General features: G+C 41.3%; 1 protein-coding gene across 1 annotated transcript in view; it reads left to right on the top strand.

Moving 5' to 3' along the window:
• Window positions 1-226: 226 nt before the first annotated feature.
• Window positions 227-14,899, top strand: part of TMEM63A (transmembrane protein 63A) — a 31,168-nt gene continuing 16,495 nt past the window's right edge. Inside the window, exons 1-13 of the mRNA XM_036381132.2 lie at window positions 227-267; window positions 1,203-1,531; window positions 2,231-2,427; window positions 4,291-4,370; window positions 5,839-5,902; window positions 7,049-7,086; window positions 8,238-8,380; window positions 10,812-10,863; window positions 12,005-12,113; window positions 12,517-12,587; window positions 13,288-13,368; window positions 14,021-14,144; window positions 14,494-14,627. Of these exons, the coding sequence (XP_036237025.1) occupies window positions 2,242-2,427; window positions 4,291-4,370; window positions 5,839-5,902; window positions 7,049-7,086; window positions 8,238-8,380; window positions 10,812-10,863; window positions 12,005-12,113; window positions 12,517-12,587; window positions 13,288-13,368; window positions 14,021-14,144; window positions 14,494-14,627 (1,082 nt within the window). The 5' untranslated portion in view covers window positions 227-267; window positions 1,203-1,531; window positions 2,231-2,241. The remainder of the gene's footprint in view (window positions 268-1,202; window positions 1,532-2,230; window positions 2,428-4,290; window positions 4,371-5,838; window positions 5,903-7,048; window positions 7,087-8,237; window positions 8,381-10,811; window positions 10,864-12,004; window positions 12,114-12,516; window positions 12,588-13,287; window positions 13,369-14,020; window positions 14,145-14,493; window positions 14,628-14,899) is intronic.

Genomic DNA, 14,899 nt, shown 5'->3' on the forward strand with positions numbered 1-14,899 from the left:
GTCCCGGCAGGGGTGGCACTGTCCCGGCAGGGGTGGCACTGTCCCGCCCGGAGCGGCACTGTCCCGGCAGGGATGGCACTATCCCGGCAGGGGTGGCACTGTCCCGGCCGGAGCGGCCCTGTCCCGGCCGGGGTGGTACAGTCCCGCCGGAGCGGCCTCTGGGGGGAGAGCGGACGGCGGACCGCGCGCGCACGCGCAGACGCCGGGACTTGTTGCCGGCGCTCGTAACTCCAGGGCCGCGTCGGGGATTTCGGGACCGCCCGTGAGGTGACGGGGCGGGAGGGCAGGGAAGGGAAAGGCAGAGAAGGGAAGGGCGGGGGTAGGAGAGGCCGCCCCGGCGCAGGTAAGGGAGGGAGGGAGGGAGCGGCGCCGTGCGGGGAGGGGAGTGGGCGAGGTGAGTGCGGCCCCTCCTCAGCGGGATCCCCCCTCAGCGGGGTCGGGGCGGGCAGCGCCGGGAGCGGCGAACCCTCCCGGCGGGGCTCTGAGCCCCCTCCCCGCGGGCAGCCTGCGCCTCCTCTGGCTCAGAGTACCCTACTCTGGATCGGAGGGATTCGCTCCCGCCTCCCGGGGCGAGCCTGGCGCTTCCCAACGTGCTCCTGAGGAAGCCGGTGCCGCCCGCCGCGGCTCCACGTCCCTGCCGGAGCCGGGAGCGCCGGGGGCTCCCGGGGCCACACGGGACCCGGTTCCCGTTGCCGGAGCCCGCCCGGGGCTCCCCGGGCTCCTGCGGCGCAGCCCCACCCGTGGGAGCTCTTCCCCTGCTCTTTATCTGCCTGGCAGCCGGCTTGTTTAAAAAGAGCAGCTTTCGAGGGTTGGAAGCAGCGTCTGATAAACTCCAGTGTGTTGCTTGGAGTTTAGCGTGCGGGTTTGTGCTGAAGATTCCCCAAGGCTCCTCAAAAACGCTTCTCTTTTCCGGCAGCGCTAAGTTTCAGTCCGTAGGAAGCAAGGATAGAGTCACGGCACAACTTTTATGGGCGTTGTTGGGGTTTTTTTCTTTCTCTCTCTTTTTTTTTTTTTTTTTTTTTTTTTTTTTTTTTTCTCCCCATGATGAAACACATCAGCTGAGACAAAGTTTCTTCCTCACCATGTGGCGCTGCCCAACACTTAGCAAATGCTGTTTTGGGAGGAGTGCTCTCCATGCTGTTTTCCCGCTGTTTAAAAGGAGAATATTTAGTTATTAGTATTTTTTGTTGTTTCGTTTTCAGCATCTCGTCAGAGACACGTGCATTCCTGTTAGAGGCAAAACATCCCGAAAGTAATGTCCCTGGACCTGTGTGATGAGGACCTAGAATATTTGCTTTTGAAGGATTGAGGTTTTTTTTTGAGGAGTGGTTTCTCTGTGAATTTATCAGTCAGAAGTGTGTTCTGCATGAAGCAGTACCTGGGAATCAGCAAGTAAATAAGATCCAAGAAAGGAAATGTTTGAAGTGGAAAGACCCAAAATAAACGAGCAATTGCCTGCACTGATAAAAAGAACTTTGTATCAATAGCCAAATCTCGTGCATTCTTGTATGGTACTACGTTATCTGATCAGGTCAGTTGACTAAAATGAGGCAGATGTCTGTTCTCTGAGAAATACTCTTTGTTCTTCCTTGTTTGTGACATACAATAACTGGCCAGCTGTGCTGGCCTTTCAGTAGAATTATTTTGCAAAAGGAAAATCGCCCAATATTCCAAGAACAGAAAGGAACATGTGTATTTGTGTAGTGGTTCTTTTCTGTGGAATTAGGTGAATTTGTTAATGATCTCAAGGCTTTGACATTTAAATACAAAGTTCACAAGCTGCTGCATTCACACGTGCTCATCAACTAGGAACAAAATTTTCAAACTGCTGTTATTGGAATATGTAATACCCTGTGTGATCCCTAGAATCACAGTCCAGGCTGGAATATGTAGCTAGATGTTATGGATTAAATGACAGGGAAGGGGTTTTTTTGTGAGGCATCTTCTGCAGTTTTCCTCAGATCTCTGTAAGAGAATGTGATTCACTAGATGTCTGGAATTCTTGTCTAGGCACTGCTGGTAGCTGAACCTGCCAGTTATTGCAAGACATTTCACATATGAAAGGAAGAGATTGCCAAAGGCACCTTCTTTCCCAAAGTAGTTTTCTGGTTGCATCTTCCTCCACTTTTTATACTTATGATATTAGTATATCTCACAAGTACCAACCAGGCTTTTCACAAGTTTGTTTCACTTTTTCTTTTCTTTTTTTTTTCCTTTTTATCTTTTAAAGGGATAGAAAAAATGAACCCTTTCTATTTTCTGGGTTTTGGACATTCTCATCTAGGCATCTTTGGGAATAGGAGTGATCCTTTCAACAGAACAAATGAGACTTACTGCTACAGCACTGCCCAGGGCAGCACAGTGCTCCAAGGAGTGACCTTTGGTGGAATCCCAACTGTCCTGCTGCTTGATGTCACCTTCTTTTTTGTAAGCCCAGTTTTCTATTTCTTTTATTGAAAGTACTTCTGACCTTCTCAAAAGTGAGATTGTTCTCTGAATCCTCTTATTTATCGGGTTGGAATTTGGTTTCTGAGAATGTTCAGAATAAGAAATGAGTTGAGGCCATCCTGGGAACATCAAAGTGCTTTTCAAGTGTTGGTAAATGTTTGCATACAGATGGGATGGTGGTGCCACTGCATGTTGGATGTGTAGATGTAGGGAGAGTGCAGTTTTACAGGATCTGTTTGTGGGGACAGTGAATTTTGTGCTTGCAGCTCAATTTTTCATGTTTTACCTTAACTGCAAGAACATTTGGGTTTAAGTACTGGGTACATTTTCAGGAAGGGGACACCATTACTAACTCAGTTGGGAAATTTTTCCACACTGTATTGCCTTTTGAAAAAACAGCTTTTTAAAATTAGATTTCCTGAGAAAAGATGGACTATGATTAGTTGCTCCAGGACAGGCCTGAAACTGCAATAAAACTTGTGGTTATTTTTGTAAGCTTGGTCTAGGTGGCCTTCAGCCACCAGAAAAAGGGCTGCAGACCTGCAAACTGGCCTGAGGAAAGGGTCCATGGTAGTAAAATAGACAAAAAGGATAACAGTTTCTGAGCTCTAGAAATCTGCTGTAAAGAAACTTAAAGTAGCTGTGCTCTGAGCTGCTCCTTCTGTAGGAATGTAGAGGATATTCCTCAGAGTTATTTAGTGCCATTCTTTGCTGTTGATTCGGTGTATGCTACCATAAATCCATTTTCTGAGGATGTACATTTACAGCTCAGTGTCACCAATGGCACAGCATTTAATAAGATTCACTTGAAGTGTTTGCCTTTTTTTAAAGCTGTGGATCAATTTTAAGACACTGAGTCTGCTTTTGAGTTCCTTGCTGTTGAACTCTGCACTCAAGCAGGGTTAGGTAGAGAGTTGGATGCAGTGCAGAAAACTCCTCTTTTCTTCAAGTATCAAGTACTGAAAATTATCTATCAGCTCCTGTATTCTTATTTTCATGACATTTTTACTGCATATCCTTTTAGTAACTGCCTGTTGATGGGTTTCTGATCTGTTATTTCTAGGTTGGTTTCCAAAGGAAGTGAGGTTTATATTTTTCATTCTCTTCCCATTTTTATCTGGCAGTCCTGCCTAATAACTATAGGATACTACAGCCAATTTCAACCAGAGTTATGAAGAATCTAGAGAACTTTCCTGCCTGCACCAAGTTTAATGACCAGGTGAAGCAGGAAGATCTAAATGAATCCTCCCTGTTAGGAGGAAGGCTCTCATGAGAAGGTTGCTTTAATTGTGAAATGTGGAAATGAGCTGTGTAATCTTGACACAGAGATAATCTGGACTGGCTGTGTATCCTGGCTGGCCAGTCAGTATTTGATCCCAGTAAATTATATCACTCACACCACTTTCCAGCCAAACAGGTTGTTCAGAATAAGGAATTCCATGGGATGGAGGAGGAACCAGAAATTGAGGGAGTATGTTGCATATGCATAGAAAACAGGCCCTGTCACTTCATTGCTTTTTGTAGAGGAACTTGTTTAAAAGAAAAAAAAAAAAGAAATGAAGCTATGAAATACTCAGTGATGGAGCTTTTTTTCTTGTTTTCTCTGTCTCTTTCAAAAAAGGAAAATACAGGGGGCAGAAAAAATACATTGCAGAGATCAGAGATAGGTAGCTTTGGTCCCAGACAGGTTGGTCTGTAGCATGGCCACCACTGAGTTGGCTGGCATATGATAATTGATTTAGGAGCTAGGACAGCATTTTTGGTCAGTTCTTACACACCTAAGAATGATTATTTTGAAATGGGAAAATAAATATTTTAAATATCTCCTTTTTTATTTTCTAGATTTTAATATTACTGTTTTCCATTATAAGAAAGAGGTTCTGGGACTATGGTCGTGTTGCTCTGGTGTCAGAAGTTGAAAGGTAAAAAAGATATGTAATCAGACTGACTTGTTGAATCATTTAGGGAGGAAAGTACAGTGAGTGTGGCTTATATTAGGTGCATTTATATCAATTAAATATGCTTGTAATCACTTGCACATGTTTGTTAAAAATGCCCTCACACTGCTTTGTGTGAATACATCCCCCTCAGAGAGTCACTGTCCGTGGTTTCAGCCATAAGTTCTGTGTTTCCATTGCCATGGGTTTCATCCTACAGCTGTGAGTTAAGGAAGTGGAGGGAAGGAAAGAGGCTGCTTGTCTGCTGACATGCTGCACACTGCTGTTTGCAGTGTGCCTCTTTACAGAGGGATATTAACCATTCTGTTTATCTTGGCTCAGGCCCAGTGTATTCCCAGAGCTCCCTGCACAGCCCGTGCCACAAAATCTCCCAAGAGTTCAAAAAGAAACACTGACTTTTGCAGGTTTCTGAAATTCTTCACTGATTTGTGGTAATATTTCAAATGAGCATTTGATTTTTTTTTTTAATGTAGGATGATATGTTGGGATGTTTAAAATCCAAACTCTCTGTGTGTGAAGTGGGGAAACTTTAACAGCAAGCCTCTTCCTGGTGCAATCAAATGGTGGTAAATTCACAACTGAGCAACTGGAAAGAGCTCAAACCCTGGTTTTAGGTGTAATCTATGGGCAGTTGTGAAAGATAGATGATGCAAAATAGAATGGGCAATAACTGAGAAGACTTTAATCCAGCTGGCTGAGGCAGCAGTCATGAAGGTGCTGTGGAAACATGGGACCAGCAGGCTGGAGCAGTCAGACACCCAGGAGCCTCTGTTTTTGTCCTGCTGGGCTGTGAGCTGAGCCTGCTGGCCAAAATTACAGAGACACCCAGGAACACCCAGGAATCTAACAGGTGTCCTCCTGTAATTACCATTGCAACATTTCTTTTTAGCAACCAACTGAAAACAGGCACTCTGCTGCTTTTGAGGGCTACAGAGTTTCTAAATGTTTCTAGCCTTGCTACAGGACTGTTTGTGCGAGGAGGTGCCTTTGCAGGGATTTAGTTGCCAAGAGAAGTTGTGAGCAGTGGCTGTACCACAAAGGAAGAAAAATGGAGGGGAAAGAAGTCATGTCTTCTAGTGAGGAATATCCAAACAGGAAGCTAGTTTGCAAATCTAATCCTGGCTAGGCTCCCAAACCTGTGTTGCATTCTGTTACATCACTGTGTCTTTAATATCCTGATAAAATGTTATTTTCTTTCAAGCTCAGCTGTGCTCTCATGTCAGGAGCTCGTGTGTCCTCTCTGTTCAACAGGGGACATACACAAGTTACTATAATTAGGCACGTGCTACGGGGTGAAAACCACAGCTTTCATAAGTGAAAGAGTGTGCTTGTACTACATCCCTTAGTCAGAATTGTTAAAGTTGAAATAATTCTGTAAAACTCCACCATCTGTTGTTAAAGATACTTAAATGCATCATTTCATGTGTTTTAGTGAATCAAGATATAACCGGTTGTCAACATCATCATCAGTGCCTGAAGATCTTGAATATGATAAGGTAAATATTCTAGAGTTCTGATAATGCTTTCTGAATGGAATCTGCTGGAATCTGCCATTCCATCTAGTTCAATGAACCATCATTAAACTGGAAGTTCATCTCCATGCAAAAATTAATAATGCATTGTTAACTTTTATAGTTAACATTGTGCTTTTATAGAACCATGCATAATCTCTGTTTCCTGACCAACTATTGCCACATCATAAAACCAGTATCTTGTGTCATTGTTTCTAAGTCTGATTTGTTGTTTTGGTTTTTTTTAATTTAGAGAGGGACTATATGTTAGTGTTTCAAAGGGGGAGGGGAGAGTAAAAAAAAAGACTGATAGATAATTTGTACTGGGACGACAGTTCAAAAAGTTACATTGAGTTCACATTGCAAATAATACCTAGTTGTTCTTCACAGTACATTGTTTTCCTCACAGTGTTGAGGAAACTGGATGCAAGTGTGAGGCTAATAATAATGTTATGCACTCTCAATAATCAAAATGGTTTGAAGTGGAGGGTAATATTTTGGCCAATAACTGGCTCCCTCCATGGTCTTTCTGAAGTTGTTGAATTGGTACACCCCTATAATTTTGTGTTGCAACTTCAGAATGAACCATGCAAGAGTTGTCCAGTGGTGGCATCCAAAGTTTTCAACATTTTATATATACATGCATCAACTTAATTGCAATTAATTATTTGTATGAGCATCAAAAGCATACTCGTGGTTGATCAGGATTGCTCTGCTATTTGTGTACTTTATTCCATCTTTTTCAAACCATCAAGCAACTTTAGCTGTGGAGTAGCATGTGTCTATTTAGTTGGATAATGTTCACTTGAAAGAGGAGCCCTTTTGAGAGAGAAGGGGTTTTTTTGAACCATTGTGGGATGCTCAGTGAGATGTGAATTCTGCTATCCAGTTTCATTGGGGGATTTGTAAACCTATATAAGAAGCCTTCCCTGGAATGTAATCACAGCAGTGTTTTTAACAAGCATTTAACTGATTAACTTGTGTTAGTCCCTCGTATTTCAGAGCAACAAGCTACCAGCTTTTTAGCTAAGATATTGTCTTAATAGAAAGACTTAATTGGATAGATTAGACTCTATTTTTTGTATGTCAGCTTCTAAAAACTTCTTTTTTAAAATTTTATTTTATTTATAGGGGTTTTGTTCTTGGATTACAGCTGCTTTTCGGATGCAGTAAGTATATGAAACACAAATAGTGAGCTGTGGTTTGCTTTGATCTTTTTTAATTTAGAAAGGTGGTTTTCATTCCAAAGTTTTGGGGGTTATTTTCCCATTTGAGTAGATAGAGTTTTAATACAAGCACTGATATGGGTGCCTCTGGTTGGTTGAAAAAAGGATGTGAAAACAAGGTCAACTTATGGGAATACTTTTTCAGGATACAGTTGTCCTGCTAGAAGCCCAGGGACTTCCCAGTCTTGGGACAGTGTGTGAATCTGAGTGAATCTATAGCATTTATATGGATTCAGAGCTAATAATTACACTCTAGGATTTTACTCTCCAAAGAATACCTCGTGGGTGTTCCCCTGTTTGAAGCCAGCAGGGCCCCAGGCAGGCAGTGGGATTTCCCTGCAGGGGTTTCTGTGGAGAACTGGTGGTTTGGTTGGGGCTGGAATTGACTAACCAGGGAAAGTCCATCCCAGTGCTTCCCAGAAACTGAATGTTAGACATGTGATGTGTGTTCTTTATGTCTCTTGGGGCTTAGTAGATCATGACTTCAAAAATCAATTTCTAGTTTGGATACATTGAAATATGAAAGGGGTGGGGGTTAAGCCTGTCCTTCTCCATTTTTGCTAGCTCAGTTCATTCCTTTTTTAAGTTCTCCTATTCTAGTGATCTTATCTGCTGACAGTGGAGAGATGATGAGAGTTCATTCCAAAACCTTTTCTATCTCCTGTTAGCTGAGTGTTGTAAGAGTGAGGTGGTTCTGTTGTAATTTGCCTCCCAGGGGGCCTTTATGGGGATGACTGGATACTGCCACTAATCTTAAATTTGGAGAGCTAGGCTTGTGACTGGCATAAAGCAGGAGGTCACAGCAAAAGACTTTGTCCTCTTCTAGTCCAAAAGAATTTGGATTCATATTTGCTTTTCAAATTATTGTTTCAACCTTAAATTCCCTAGTGTTAAGTTTTGTATGGTGGCATTGCACAAGAAAAGCGCACTTTTGGAACCTGAATTTACATGTGAAAGAACACAGCCATTTTGAAAGCCAGTAGGGATTGATGGGAATGGGGATGTCACTGAGTAGCCTGAGGATCTAATGTGTGTTCATAAACCCTCCCAAGAAGATTCCTTAATCTGACCATGTGCTTTTCTGGCTGATGCAGTGATGATGAGATTCACGAGAGGTGTGGGGAAGATGCCATCCACTACCTCGCCTTCCAGCGTCACATCATCTGCCTGCTGATTGCTATCAGCATTTTGTCTGTGTGTGTAATACTGCCTGTCAATCTCTCAGGTGATCTGCTTGGTAAGAATTTATTCTTTTGTGTTCTTAGAACAGTTCTTTTTATAATAGCAAAAACTCTTTAGGATTTTTGATTTTGGTTAAGTTTATAAGGTTGTGTTTTAACCATTCTAGTGGGTGGACTCTGGCTGGATGCCATCTTCACAAACTGCTGCCCCATAAGTCTCTCTTCTACAGGGTGCAGTCCTTCATGCACAGCATGAGTACCCCACAGGGTCACAAGTCCCACCAGGAAAGCTGCTCCAGCATGGGCTCCTCTCTCCATGGGTCCACAGGTGTCTGTCAGGACCCTCCTCCAGCACAGGCCTCCCACAGGATTGCAGCCTCCCCTCAGGCATCCACCTTCTCCAGTGTGGGTCTTCTCCATGGGCTGCAGGTGGATCTCTGCATCCCCATGGTTCTGCACCATGGGCTGCAGAGAAACCTCAGCTCTGGTGCCTGGAGCACCTCCTGCCCTTCCTTCTGCACTGACCTCGGTGTCTGCAGAGTTGTTCCTCTCACATATTCTCACTCTGCTCTCTGCCTGCAGTTAGATCTGCACAGGAACATTTTTCATTTTATCATGGAGGTGTTACTATCATTCCTAATTGGCTTGGCCTCAGCCAGCAGTGGGTCTGTCCTGGAGCTGGCTGGAATTGGCTCTTTTGGACATGGGGGAAGCTTCTGGCAGCTTCTCACAGAATCCACCCCTGTTGCTCCCCTGTTACCTAAACCTGGCCACACAAGCACAACACACCCCCTCAGTCTGATGTGAAATTTGTGTGATTGTAGGGGACTCTTTTTAAACACTTGTCAGAAACAAGACTGCAGATAAGACTTACATGACAAGACTTAAAAAGGTTCAAGTCAGGATTAACTTTACCCATGCCCTCTTAACTGGGCTTGATCATTATGGTTTTTATTGGTGGTGATTGTCAAAGGAATACATCTTCACAGCTGAGAAATCTTTTTCTAGTATCCAGTCTGAACCTCTTTTCCTTCAATTAATTTAAAATCAATTTTTTTATCTGTCACTGGAGGTAACAGATTATTCTTTTCCTCTTTGCAAAATCCTTGTAGCTGCTTGAGGATGATAAACATTTTTTTATCTGCTTTTTCCTCTTTCTCTTAAACAAACCAGTTAATTTGGTCTCTAATGAGAAATGTTTTCCATTTGGCTGATCATAAAATCGTCAGCCATGCCTTGAATTTTTGTTTTAATCCAGCTACACTGTCTGCCATTGTTCCTTTATGTCTTGGTTTTTGTCTCAAAATTAGACAAATCTTGCAGAGACTTTGTCAGTGCTGACTAGATAAATTTCATTTCATATTTCTTGCAGTCTAGTCCTCATTATGTCTTCCAGTGTGGCACCTCCAATGTCCTCTAGTCTGCCATTCAGTTTGCTGATGGGAAACCTGAGTTCTTTGAGTGAGATCTCTGTTAAACCCAGTTTATACATTCTTCTATTTTTGATTATGAGCCCTTAGAATCCCATTTCATACCTGGCTTTGCATCAGTCTCCTCAAGATCATGTTTAAAGTGTTGTTCATGGTTTTTAAGAGCCTTGTGACATAGCTGTTGTCTGTAATAGGTTACATTGTACCTTTTCCTTTTTGTATTGTTTACCTTTGGCACTTCCATCTCTGACCTCCCTTTTATGAGCTCTTTCTTGGCTATTCTTTTGTTATATTAAAATGAGCTTTATTAAAGCAGGACAATATAGCTTCTGTTTTTCTGCATTAACCTTTGTGAGTCTAGGAAATACAGCAGAAACCAAACTTTAATATCTCTCCCCTTCTTCCTCCTCTTCCACTGTAAGCTGATTTGTGCATTTTCAGTTGTGATGACTTAACTTGCAATGTGGTTTAACAGTCTGGGCTGGAAGGATTGTTTAGCTTTCTAGATACACTAAACTCCTTTTACTTTGTGATCATTTGCTCAATTTTCTCTCACTTGCATTATAATTTTTTTAATACTTGGCAGTCTATTGAAATAATGTCATGTAAACCCATTTTTGACCTTACCAAGGTTGTCAGCACTGTTTTGTCAGCACTGAATTAATGCAGCTTAAAAGCCTGAGATAAGAAGTCAGTTAAGATGAAAGAAAAACGTGAAGGAAATATGTTCAATCCCTAAGCAATATTGTAAATGGACATGAAGGGAGATTGGAGGGAGAAAGAGAACTGCTTCAAAGATCCAGTGTATAGATTTTCAAAATACTCTACTGTTTTTCTTGATGACTTGAATGTGGTATAATCTAGGGGTGTCTTTTCCAACTTTAAAACACAGGCAGAGTAAACCAGCATTGATTATGATTCTAAATACTTTTATCAACAAACTTGCTCAGCAGTAAAAAGAAATATATCAGCTTCTTTAAAAAATAGAATAAAAGATGACTTTCTGACAATAAGTGTTGCACCACTTAATTTTCCTACTTGTTCTTGTTCTTCTTAGATAAAGATCCCTATAGTTTTGGAAGAACAACTATAGTAAATTTACAAACCAGGTGAGTCTTGCAGAGTCCCTCTGTGCTGATGTCTGTTTCCTCCATGGTGTCTAAACACAAGAATTGATACTTGCAGCATGGCTTATAGGGTTGGAATAACTTAATCCCTATCTGTCAGCTGAAACTGGGATATGCTCTGCTTCAGGCTGTGCACTTGCAGTGCTGATAAGAAATCCTGAGAGTGGCTTCTGGTCTCTCATCTCTCATTTTTACACCACATGTTTCTCTTGGCTAATGACTGCACACCCAGTGATATTCTTTTCAGAAATTTCCCCATTAAAGGAAACCATGCTTCAGAAGGAATGTAAAGCTGATAGCTTTACTGGAATCTGCAGCTGGGATGATTTAAATTCCCTTACATTAGATTTATGTGTGTGCATATCTCTCCCATCTGAGATTACAATTAAAATTACTTCAATGTGTTTTTAAAAGTCTGTAAAATAGTTGCAGTACAAAACTGCACAAATCTTCTGATTTATTCTTGATCAATCCACATCCATCCCTGGCACTATGTCCAGTAGAATTTCTGTTTTGTTTAACCATGTTATGAAACCAAGTAACTAATGGGGATTTTTTTACTTTGTTGGATTTTTTTTAATCTGTAAAATAAGTTCCTGTATTTTGGTTTAATTGCAATTATTAATGCTCTTCACAAAACTGAAGAGCTGTTCACAAAACAGAACTTCTGTAAGCTTTGAAGAAGGAGCTATCAGAAGAGCAGAATTTACTCTCTATATGAGGCTGTTTTCAATTTGAGTAAGGATTGTGTTCAAGGAGAGTTTAATTATGCACTCAGCACAGTAAATAATAAAGTAGATAGCAAACATTTTGGCAAATAGCATCATATGTCATATATGTCATCTGAATGAGAAAGTAAAAGCCAAACACTGCCTAAATATGTCCATGCCATAGAGCATCTGTTTTCTTTTTAGCTCCATGACCCATAGAATTTTATGAGAAGCAAATAATCCTGTAGACTGTCCAAGGCACCTGCATAGGTGTGACTGACCAGCAGTAGCTGCCTTTTTGCCTTGTTTTGTGTTCAGTGAGAGGTTTTGATCTGATTGTCATTCTGATGGCTGCTTCTATCAGCTGGATCATTGGTTCTTCCTGTTTCTCATATTTCTGTTTTCTCTGACAGCAATAATCTTCTTTGGCTGCACACAGTTTTTGCTGTTGTATACCTGATTCTGACTGTTGTCTTCATGAGACATCACATGAAGTATGTCACATATAAAGAAGAAAACATAGTAAGTGTCTGTATTGGAGTGAAAAAAGTGTATTTGCCAATGGATAATGCTAAAAAAGCAAATTGCTAAGGTGCCTCCTGCATGCTAGAATGTGACATAAAAGTGGAGGAATTGACTGAAAGCAATGCTCTACTGAGTGAATTGTGAAAACAAATGGAGAGAAGGGGGTTGGGGTGGGATTTGTGAAATTTTGCTGTAACCTATTACCAGTGCAGAAGGTGCTGTCTTAGATAGATGAGCTCCCACCAAAATCAGAATTACCTACCTTTTTTCCTGCTCTAGTACACAGCTAATTGTGCTGTGTCTTGGCCTTCTTTATATTCTTGTTTTCTCTTTTGCAATGTATTTTATCAAAATGTCATTTTGATTGTATGCAAAAATGTAATTACATTTTCTCTCCCAGGTTAAGTGCACATTGTTCATAACTGGTCTTCCAAAAAATGCGAGTGAAGAGGTTGTGCAAAACCATTTCACGTAAGTGGTAACATTGGAGTCATGGAATGGTTTGGCTTGGAAGGGACCTTAAAAATCATGAAGTTCCATTTCCTGCCATGGGCAGGGACACCTTCCACTAGACCAGGTTGCTCAGAGCCCCATCCAACATGACCCTGAACACTTCCAGGTATGAGGCATCCACAACTTCTCTGAGCAACCTGTTCCAGGGCCTCACTGCCCTCACAGTGAAGAAGTTCCTCCTAATATCTGATCTAAACCTATTTTCTTTTTGTTTGAAGTCATTCTCCCTTATGCTGTCACTACATGCCCTTGTAAAAAGTCTCTTTCCATCTTTGTTTAGGAATAGGAGATGTAGAATTGCCCTGGTAGTTTTCCCTGCCCAAGCAGATTTTTTTTTTTGATTTTGCACTGTTTAAAATTCAGAAAAGATTATATTTCAATCAAGTTAGTTAACTGATCTTAAATCAGAATTTAAGCAAGTGTCTGTGTATCTACACTTTCCAGGTCATGTCCCCACACAACTTTTACTTGGAATAAAGCTGTGCATCTCATATTGAGTAACTTCCAACAGGCTGTCTGTGGAAGTCTCTGCTCTCTGACACCTCATTCAGAAATTAAATGAGTGATGAGATGTCAGTTAGATACCAGTGCTGCTCTTGAAACAGTTTCTTCACTGTACTTTCTGTTCTTACTGTTCTCATGTGCTGCTTCCTTTCAGGGATGCCTACCCAACCTGCACTGTGCTGGAGGTCCAGCTGTGTTATGATGTAGCCAGGCTTATTAACCTTTTCAAAAAAAGGTACTTGTTTTTGTAACCTACACAAATTTAGCATAATTCTTTGAATGTTTTGCTAGTCCTTGATCAACATGCACCAGCAGTACTAACCTGGTGTATCCTAAAGGTGGATTCTGCTCTTCAAGTTCTGGCCTTCAGTTAGATTCAGCTGTGTTTTGAAGGGGTTTATGGGGCTCAGCCCATCTCTTGTTGGTGTGATATGTTGTGTGTTGCCTAAATTAAGTTTTAACTTGCTGATTATTTATGTATGTTTGTACTTAATTATTTACAGACAGGCAGTGCAAAGTGAAGAACTGAACTATTGAATTAATAACTGTTAACCCTGCTTCTTTGGCCAGAGGTGCTGATCACAGGAGAGACAAGTGTTGTCTCTGGGCTCTCAGAATAAAATTGGGTTGTTTTTTTTCCTGGACCCTCACTACAAGTAGTGAGTAGTCCTAGAACTTCACTACATGTAGGCTGTATAATGATTATACAGACTTGCAAATAAATTATATAAATAACCAAAATAAACTGCATGTAAATATCTTTGGTGACTGATTAATTTGCTATCAGTCCCTGGCATAATTTTTTCCTCTCAGGGATTATAATCTTTTTAAGGTTGATGTTGATACTGTTTTCTTGCAAAATGTTCTGGATGTATTTTTTTGTGCAGAAAACAGGCAGAAAAAAGCCTGATTTACTATGAACACCTGCATCAGAAGTATGGCAAGAGGGTCCAAATCAACCCTAAGCCATGTGGTCAGTTCTGCTGCTGTGAAATGAGAGGATGTGAAAGGGTAAGAGATTCTGTTCTTCTCTAGTTATAGCTAAGTGGGTTATTAGAGGAGTAGAAAATAGGGTTTGTGTCATGTTTCATTGACCTTCAGAAAATTCTTTATTCATTCATAGCTTATCTGCCATGTTCTTGTACTGCATAGAAAAGGAATTCCCTGAAACTTTTGAAATATAATCTTAGTGCACAAACTGAAGTAGAAGAAAATCTTCCTGTTGTCCCTCCTTGTGGCATGATTTGTAATTTGTGGGAGTGGCATGAGGAAGGGTGTCCATGGTTTGTGTAAGCTGTGTGTTAATGAGGATATTGGCCATCTGGTACATTGCACCTAACAGCCATCAATTTCCCCACAGGAGGATGCTGTAGATTATTATACCAAAGTTAGGAATGAACTTGAGGAAGAATATTCAAAAGAGGAACAAGCTGTTCATAATAACCCACTGGGAATGGCCTTTGTAACATTTCAAGAGAAATCCATGGCAACCTAGTAAGTTTTGTCCATTGTCTTGTTTGCTCTCTTTTTACTAAAATAGTACAACTGATCTCTTGTTTATGTCCCTTGTTTGCTTATGTTGGTTCTTCCTTTCTTCTTTTTCACCATTCTGGATTTGCTCTGCTTTGCTTTCTGGTAAGTTTTTCCATAAATGTGTTTTAGCCTCTATGCTTTGAATGAAGAAATTACCTAAGGGACTAAAAGGCTTGGGACATTTAATGGGATAAAGAGCCTTTCTCTTGTGTGGGATCCAGTCCATCTGGGTT

The sequence above is a fragment of the Molothrus ater genome, chromosome 3, assembly GCF_012460135.2.
Source record: "Molothrus ater isolate BHLD 08-10-18 breed brown headed cowbird chromosome 3, BPBGC_Mater_1.1, whole genome shotgun sequence".
Lineage (NCBI taxonomy): Eukaryota > Metazoa > Chordata > Aves > Passeriformes > Icteridae > Molothrus > Molothrus ater.